The following is a 9694-nucleotide window of genomic DNA, read 5'->3' as shown; positions in this document are numbered from 1 at the left end:
CATTCCTCAACCTCTGAGAAAACGAAAGCAGCGCTCGCTGTGCGATTCATACCAAGGTGCTGAGAAGCCTTTTGATTTCTCCTAAATTTGTATTCTTTTTGAATATTGTGCAATTTTGTAAAACTCAGTTTTGCAACACTGGCTTTATTTCATGGTCACATGTCTTTTTTTAATCATTTAATCTTTTTCTTTTCTCTTTTTCACCTTTTTTCTTATGTGAACATTGCTGCGTAGGGACTTTTTATGTGCAAAATTGCAGTGAGTCATAGCTGATTATATCTGTGCCTTTCTCTTAGAAACAGTATTGAATATGTGAGACACTCTGGCACTGAAGGTCTCTGTGTGTGTTTATTTAGGCTGGGTGCCCAGCTGGCCTCAAGTACTAACATGGCACTAAGGAAGATCATTCATGTAAATCTTATAATTATCCCGATAATCATGCTGCTCTGTTCCACTTCGTCAAACTTCATGTGAGGATGTATTAGTGCTTTAACACAACTCATTTATTTCCCAAAAGCTTTTGTTTAATGACTATTTGCAGTAACCTCTTCAGATGCTCGTATTAACCATTCTGTTTATTAGAAACAACATGTTTTATATGAATCACCTGGCTTTACTAGATTTATGCGATACCCTCACACAATTTTTCCACCTACATTTTCCATTTCTGATTAAATAAAATCTAAAGTTAAACCATTCGCTGTTTGCAGTACTCCCTACCCCCATGGTTCCAGTCACAACACCTGCTTAGTTAAACCAGTGGGTGTTGGCAGCGGTCTCGTAGACACAATGAGTTATTAACTATTACAAACAACTGCTTTTCATTAAGGACAATTTCACAATTGAGCAGATTCCTGTGCAGCCTACGTAGATCAGTTAGTGATAATGTAGGCAGACAAGATGAGCAGGTAGTTAAATAATAATGACAGAAGGCAAATAATGTATGAGCTACTCGTCTTAGATTGCGGAACTGGCAGAGCCTTAGTAAATATGCTTAAATGATCCACTTTGTAATACAACGTCTCACACAAAGACTAGGATGGAAATCTCTGCTGTGTGACTAAAAACTTAAACACTAGATAAGCTCCCTTATCTTCAAAGTACTGCGAAGTTTCCACCTGCAGATCCCTGCAGTGAAACCAGTTAAGATAGCGATTACATCTGATTTACTTATATTCCAAACTGTAAGTTGAAATAAAGCTACTGCTGACTCATATTTTCTCACATTTAAACTGGATTTCAAAGAAAATCAGTAAACACAGTGAATTGGGTTGTTACCTGCATCTTGCATCCCTTTCTCTCTCCCTGATGTTTCTATTAGCACAACACTCACATTAGATATACTACCTCGCTCAGCCTTAAAGAAGGCCCCATGTGGGAAGTTAAAAGTTCACCCTTTTTAGCGCTAATGCTTTCCTAATAGTCGCTTGTTGAGTTAATAGTTAAATAGCTGGCAGGATCATTGTCCTTGCCTTTCATTTACCCTCATGAGTAAAGCCAAACACATGTTCTCTCATCAAAGCCTTACATTTAGCCTCTGACCTGCTGGTACTGTAAGACTGCAGCAGCTGTGTCGGCCCTGGTAGAGCTTGCTTTACATTTGATTATAAGAGTCACTCAAATGAAAAATGTGTATGTGTGCATCAGTGGCAATGAGACTTGTGACATGTACAGGAATCAAACACCCATAGTATTTCAAAGATTTCCTTTTTACTGACCAGATGTATACATGTTTGATAATAAAAAATTAAAAAAAACAACACTGGATGGCTCAGTTGTGAGAGTACAGTTCCTTCATTTAAATGTTTGGATTTAATATAAATGCATAAAAGAGTACAAAAATAAAACATTTGTATGAGATAAATTTTACATAGGAAGAGGAGATTGAAATGAGTAAAAGGGTGGAAGAAAAAATCAAACCAGTTAAATTCAGTTACACATTCAATGATCACAAAAGAGTAGAAACAGGACGATAAACCGTTTTAAAAAAAGAAAAGAAAAATACAGAATGTAGTGTTTAAAGTTAGTAATAATACATTTTTTTGCTAAAACATGAATACATCAGGTATAAAGTGCATTTCTATCTGCATGACAGTTGTAGGTAGTCAAATCTATATACATATATCCATTGCCAGTAATGGTAGTATTTGTTCTACTGCAGCCCTCTGTGTTACCAATTGTTTTTATTACTATTTTAATTACCTTTTTTGCACACCCATGTTTGGAAGTGGTATTCACATTGAGAGGCTATTTTGATCAGTGTCACAATTTCTTCTCACAATTTCTCGGTAACTGACACAATTTTATGATTCTGGTAAATCTCGTCTTATTGGCTGCTCATTAAAACACAGTTTGGAAACCAGATGTTGAGCTTTTACAAAGAACAACAAAAAAAAGAAGAAAGAAATAAGACGCAGGCGCATAATCAGCCACAGAACAGCTGTAGGAAATGCTGCAGCTCTCTCTGCATTAATTTCCATCACAAAAACATTGTATTGCTATTTTTATAGGGGTTTTCAGTTGGGGGGCAGCTGGCATTCACTTAAATTCCTTGGTGCCAATTAACTTAAACTGATTATTTATTTTAGAGGAGAACTTATACATCAATTTGTGTAATCTGAAATCTAACATGATCAGAATAAACTGATCCACAGACCACAAGACTGTGCTCCTCACAAATGGGATGCTCAATAAAGTTTGATATGGAGGAAACCTTCTAGCTAAGACACGTCATCCCTCTTTAAGCCCCTTCACGCTGGGTGGGGCCTTTGCTTTTTTCCTAAATAACGGAGAGGCCAAAGGAAAAATCTCCAAAAATAGCTCTTTACTTTTAAAGTCCATTAACAAAATAGTATTTACACTATGGTTAGGAAAGTATACACTCATAGATATAATAGCACTTTGCACTAATATTTTGTTAAATCTATAAGTGGTGAAATGAAGTGGTGAAGGATGCAGCAGTGCTAGGAGCATGGTGTTTATGGTGAAGACTTTGAAGCTAATCCATGCACAAGGCTGCAGCGTGTCAGCTAGAGTAAGTGCTGTACAATTTAACACATGATCTGGTATCATGTTACATATCTGCGATGATGTGGTCCAAATCCTCCGCGGTGGCTCGGGAGGATTTCTGCAGGCATTTTAGTTGCCCTGTTTGGTTTTCTTCATCCTGGAAGGGAAAAGCACATTTGTCATGAGAACAAGGTAGACACGGGAACTACAACGTCAGAATCATATGGCTTTTTGGTGCTGACTGTTCACACGGTCTATATATTTGACACTCTATATAATAGAGTGTCAAAACACAACAAAAGATAAATGCACAGTAACTTGTGAGTAGTAAACACCAAAAGTGGAAATTAATGAGCATTTAGTCCAGTGGCACAACTCACGGCTGATTTCAGTTCCAGGTTATCAAGTAAAAACAGCTGCTTCGTGTTTAGAAAGCCGAAATGTTTTTGACTTGTAATCATGAGCTAACCATCTTAGCAATAATAAATGTAATTTGATTTCTGCATTCACTTTCAGTTGGCCGGTCAATTAGTGGGCCATTCTGAAAATGTTATGTCTGAAGATGTAATTTTGCAGAGCACTGACGTGAAGCAGTCTCAGGGCGATGATGCCAAAGGATAAACAGGATATTAACAGCATAAGCACTTGGAACTCCAGTGGGTTCTTTAATTATATCTGCCACACTCGTCAGATACAAAAAGGCAATCATCATTTAGTTTACAAAAGTAACGCATGGCTTATAATTGTGTGCATTTCTACACATTACAAGCAGGTTTATGCCTCCTACTCTATGACTGCATGTGTAAGTGGAAACACATTAGATCTGACTGATTGTAAACAAGCAACATGCACTCTACATGCGCTATTTTGTTATGCAGAGGGCTGTTCACGCCTCATCAACCCGAGGGCTCCACAGTCATCCTTGAGACAGGCCGTCTGACTGCTAGACTGTGGGCGGATCTGTCAGTGTGTATTGAGTGTGTATGTCACAAGCTGGATTAAATGCCGTAGTGCGTTTAGTTTTCTTTACATGAAAAGACGGGAATCCACATGTGACATTCCAAAAACTCTTTTATCCGCCTCCATCGCACAGTGCAGGGTTTGTTTCGTTCTTTAAATAACAGACATGGCAACTTGATCCCTTCTATAAACTTTGTTGTACCAACATTTTTCAGAAAAGTGTCTGCTTCCTCAGGGAAGGAAGGAGACAGTGACTTTTAACGCCACCAGTCTCAGTATGAATTTAACTTGATTGTGCAATTCAGAGTTGCATAAGGTGACAACGAATCCCATCATATTACATTATTTTTACAAATTTAGAACATTATCTTTATCTTTACTCTCCAATGTAACGTTTAATGCACTAAATGTCCTAATCTCTAAACAGTATGCAAGTGTGCAGTGTATAGTGTAAATATATTAAACTGCATTTGCTAGACTGTTCCAGTATGAAGAGTGATGACCAGGAACAAACCTGTAATAGCACTTAAGAGCAGATTAAATGCACCCACACTTTGTATGTGAAAGTGGAAATGCTCTACTCCCACTTGGTCATGTACCAGCATGTTTTGACTTTGGGTTCCAATATAAATTGGGCAATTGAGAGCTTTTACTCCCACAATAGTCTATTGGTAAACATCCAAATGCGCATTTGCGCCTTTGGATTTGTAGATTCTTTGCTTTAAATTTCTATAGAGTGTAAGTGAGTATATCCCACTTGTGCCAACAGATTTGTTAAAGCCAGACGGGATTGTGTATTACAGAAAAATGACCCCATGACTAAAATCTGCTGGATTTGCTGATACTTACTTGTTGAGAGCGTTCTTCAGGTACTGCTGCAGCCACCGGATCTCAGGGTTCACGCACACCTCCTTGTTTGACTTCAGCTTGGCACTGATTAGAAAAAGGATAAGATGAGGATAAAAGCTTGAATTATGCATAATCATTAACAGTGGGTATCTTAACACACTGTTATCAAACTGACTGAATTAACACTGACTTGCTAGTTTGATACTTGCAGCGAACCTCTTAACAGTAGTGCCTTAATTTGTAAGTGATGCTGCTACAGAAATTAATATGCATTAATATTGATAAGATACTGACCCTTAAGGTACTTTAGTGTTAGGTCAAATTAGAATATATTGCAATGCGCAGGCTACTTTCTAAAGCCATGATAGTCCTGTGGTTATTTAAAGAATGGGCTACAACCATATCATATGTCTCCATGTGGGGGACCATGCCTCATTTGGCAACAGATCTTGTTTTAAGTAGCTTCAGACATGTTTTATGTCTCTTTAAGTAAACTTGTAAGATATGGCAATTTTATTTTTCCATGCTTCTGAAGTTCTAATACAACTGACCCTTTTTCACCGATGTTGCCACACACTTTCATGTATGGATTTGCACTGCACAAGCTGTGCCGACGAATGCGATCTCAACTAAAGGTTGTATGAACAGTATGAAGAGAAAATGCTGCGTGACAAGCAAATGAGAAGCAAACCCAGTTACAAAACCCACGATTATTGCTTCCTGGTTAAAAAACAAAACTGTATCCAATTTCCACCACCTTTTCACATTCGCTCATACTCAAACGGACCACTTCCTGTGGATGCGTCAGTGGGCCAGTTGCAAAAAGAACGACTTGTTTTCTGTGAATGAGCGAGCGAGTGACTGAGGGGCGTGTATGTACACATTCATGCATGATTCCTTTCTCTGGCTTGTCACCCTGCAGAGATTGATGGTGAGAAATGTCCGAACTAGGAGGAAACCTGTCTAACGTTTATATGGACCAGACAGAAAACGTGCTGCCTGGAGAAGTCAAAAACAACACTCACATCACTTGGAAGGGGCAGTTGGGTGTGTGGATGAACCTAAGTTCTCGGATGTAGTTTCGTGGGACGGTGTTGACTGTTGAACGGCAGTAGCATCTCTCCACCAGGCTGATGGGCTTTGCTGAGAAAGCAAAAGAGAAGTTGACTATAACAAAACTATTTTAAAGTAAAGCAAAATTTAAACAAAGCAGTAATTCAGATAAGATTAAATGAAATATCATTCCTGTATGAAATGACATACACTTATTGCAATATCACAAATTCCACCAGCAAATAAGATAAAAATACAGCAAGTCTTTAGCCTATCAAAGCACAAAGTAAGCATGCACCAGCCCTCTGATTATGAACAAATAAATAATATGCCCCCTGCAGTGAAGTATACAGAGTCTTTTGGATTTAAAGCGTTTGATTTTTATCCCTCCATTCTACTTGTTTATCTCTTTCCTTGCCGAGAAGCCTACAGTCAACACTGCCAAATAGGACTAACAAATGACACTGACAGATGAAAATTCCATATTTAAGCTTTACAAAATCCAGTTTCTGCTCATCCCACACAGCAAACAGAGAGACTGAGTACATTATTAGCGGGGGTTTTACACCCACAAACACTAAGCTCTTTCAAACATCATTGTGTACTGTGTGGTCCCTGCGTGATGGATGTGCGCAGTTTCCATTGGAGCCTCAGCTTTCAGGTTCCTACACTGAGATGGTCACAGTTGATTAATGTGGAAAAATAAAGATAATCTTTTTTCCCCGTTTCGTTACGTCTAAAAGCGGCGTTGGAAATAGATAAAGCAGTCGCGCCGATAGAAGTTAGTTTTAGCCCAAATACCGTTTATACACAGTTGTTTTACTTGTCAGTAAATTGTTTTAAAGCGACACTGGCAGACTGTAAGTCACAGATGGTGAAACCTGCCCCAGTGGATTAAACTATGCTAATTATTTTTTTACACCTGATTACCATGATAAAAGAGCGCAACACCTTCAAGTTGGGTGATTGATGTCGCCACGTAGGCTAGCTGAGGTTTGGCTTCTAGAGACTTCATTTGTGGCTAATTAAAAGAAAACAAAGGGAAGGACAAACACACGCTGATCACTGATCCAGCGGGGAAATTCCTATACGGCAAGAGCCACATGTGCAGCCTGCCGTGCTTTACGCACGGCGAAAAATGCACTCTCCCTTCTTCAAGGAAAAAAAGAAAGCATGAAAGATTTATGCATTTTAAAAAATGTAAATAAAAATTTAAATTCTCAGGTCCAATTTACGTTTTTTCCCCCTTTTTTTCCCACAGTATTTGCACTCCGAGTGCATGCAATTGGAATTTCTCATCTGATGTCGTGCTCAGATTTTTGGCAACTAATATTATACATACACACTGATTTACAGTAACTGTATTTAATGTAAAATAATTAGTAACAAAAAAAGTATTTAAAAAGAACTGCGGACGTACTGGACCCCGATAGAGTTGCAGAACTCTATCGGGATAATTATTTATAGAAATACTATAGACATCCAGGGTCGCAGCTTGTCTGGAGCCTATCCCTGCTGTCTGGATAGGCGGAAGAAATGATGGATGAATGGATGAATGAATGGACTACAGACAAGACAAGTCAACAGGTGGACAGCGTAAAAGCAAATATGTTGCTGATACTTCCCTCCAATACGCATCACAGCTGCAATACAGTCTAAACAAAATCTGAAGCAACATAAAACAGCAACCCCGAAAATGAATCCATACCTTGCGCTGGAGGTGCATATATCATCACCATGAGTACAGCCACGACCGCCAGTAGTTTCACATCCATTTTGCGTTAATGTCAAAGAGTTCCGAAACTGCTCAGAGTAAAGTCCAGAGGAGTTCTGACAGACGGGGCACCGGCGGAGTGTTAAATTAGGCACCACTGCGTCAAGCTACCATAAAGAAATGGTGTTTCCGGTCACCAAGGATCCGTTTTTTACTTTAACGGATATTTATGAAGTAATAAGGCGTCAAATTGTAACAAAAAAACACGTCATAGATGAGCCGTCGTTTTAATAGATCTGTGTTAAATGTTATATTAATTACTTTGTCGTGATTTTATTTTGTAGGAGATATTTATTATTTCCGGTGTTTTAGGAGGCTTTTCAGATACAGCCTATTAATGCACGATAGACCCCCAGGCGCGCGCAAGTGTGCACATGCCTCTGACGAAAGTGTTTAATGAAAGTGTTTTTTTTTTTCGTTTTTTTTTTTTACATGTCAGAAGATTTGGCAGTAAACTGATTGGTAGCTGTTCACTTATTTCCTAAAAAATACGGGTAGGATCCAAAGTGTACCTTCAAGCAATTGGCACGATTTCTTCTGCACTGTCCTTAAAGCTGCTGCTGAGAAGAAAGAGAAACATTTTTTTGTGCATGCTTTTTTCATGCTTCTTGGTTTTTCATGTTATAACTGGTCATCGCAGGGACTTTACTGACCCTACATAAATAAAAGTGGGAAGAATTTGCGTGACTATACACTAATGTTTCCAAAAGTAAAAAATGTGGTGTAGAAAGAGCATACAACACTTTTGGCCTTTTGGAGAATGTGTGGGTGTATACGCCTAGATCTGAGAAATTTATTCCTATTCACATGTTCATCAAATGATACCTTATACTAATGCGTTAACACCATAATTACCTTTTTAGATTGTTTAAGTTAAATACACACAACTGAACTCCATGCAATTCCACTAAGTAAATAGAAACTGCAGACAACCAAAGCTTATATTTACACAGACTGAGGTTGTGTTTTGAGACATTTTTTTCAGAATCTCAGAGCAACATGAATAATGTGACTAAGTGGTTGGTTTTGTATTTTCTATTCTTTCTTTTTTCAGTTATTGCAGACATATCCTCTCATCACACCAACTGTGGGAAAGCAAACCACCTGCTGACAGCACACTTTATCATGAAAATGAGCGAGGAATAGAAGATGGTTGTTCAAGGAGAATAACTTTGTTTTGCGCTTGTTTTAACTCTCTAGCCGGTATCGTAAGTAAAAAGGACAATTCCTCTGTTGTGTTGGCAAGATCTGCTTTATGACCAAAGTGTTTGTGACAATAAAGTCCTGACATAACCAATACTTACCCTTTTTGTAAACCTGTTTGTTCATAATTCTGAGACATTTTTGTTAGATTTGTTGCAGGCTGTCTGTGTTTTGGATCTCATGATGAATGAAGCCATGGATACCAGACGCACGGGAGGAGACGCACGGAGGGTAAAATTAGCTGACAGCTGAAAGGACATATTGACTTCTCTCACAGGCCACAAAGGCTAACTCCAAGAGTGCATGTTAGAAAGACAGAGTAGGCAAAAAGTAAAGAGCGTTGCACGAAGGCCATGATATTTCAGTAAGCGTCCTCTCAGCTTGGAGTGAAGAGTTTCAGATCAAAGTGCTCACCTCATCAACCTTGCTTGTTCTCACACAGGATGCCTGACATGTCGCTACAATCTACAGGTTATGCTCACTTCACTGCACTTTCCTGTGAGCCTGCACAAACAGCAAACGTGTGCAGCGGGGTTTGCGCAAGCACACAGGCAAATGGGAGTCATTTGTCTCAAGCACAAGTACATACACATGCTCTCACATCTACTCGGTCTATGCGCATAGTTCAGGCTGTCAGTGGGGGGCAACCTGTGACATGTCATGGGAGAGAAGTCAAAGCACATTCAAGTATTCAGACGTTTCTCAATAGTAAGCAAGATTTACTTTCTTGGCCAGAGGTGAATGGACTATAATAGTGTGGTTACATAAGCAGATTTGGCAGAACATCTGCCCAATTGTTTTGTTTTTTTCACATTATCTGGCTGTGTTTTCCCGAAATGAAACTTT

The 9694-nt window shown here is 38.8% G+C and overlaps 1 protein-coding gene across 2 annotated transcripts; it reads right to left on the bottom strand.

The window, feature by feature from the left end:
• Positions 1 to 1690: 1690 nt before the first annotated feature.
• Positions 1691 to 7720, bottom strand: cxcl12a (chemokine (C-X-C motif) ligand 12a (stromal cell-derived factor 1)). 2 transcript variants are annotated; one of them, XM_005940681.2, is made up of 4 exons: positions 7580 to 7720; positions 5844 to 5961; positions 4819 to 4902; positions 1691 to 3166 (listed from the first exon to the last, which is right to left on the bottom strand). In XM_005940681.2, the coding sequence occupies exons 1-4, from the start codon at positions 7644 to 7646 to the stop codon at positions 3139 to 3141; spliced, it is 297 nt and encodes a 98-aa protein (XP_005940743.1). In that variant the 5' UTR covers positions 7647 to 7720; the 3' UTR covers positions 1691 to 3138. The 2 variants fall into 2 exon arrangements, with proteins under 2 accessions (XP_005940743.1, XP_042083954.1); XM_042228020.1 differs by lacking the exon at positions 1691 to 3166 and having other exon boundaries at positions 4815 to 4902.
• Between the last annotated feature and the right edge of the window lie 1974 nt (positions 7721 to 9694).

This window comes from Haplochromis burtoni, unplaced genomic scaffold, assembly GCF_018398535.1.
Source record: "Haplochromis burtoni strain Fernald_Lab_line unplaced genomic scaffold, NCSU_Asbu1 Contig_296, whole genome shotgun sequence".
Lineage (NCBI taxonomy): Eukaryota > Metazoa > Chordata > Actinopteri > Cichliformes > Cichlidae > Haplochromis > Haplochromis burtoni.
This window is presented reverse-complemented; position numbering and strand designations above follow the sequence as displayed.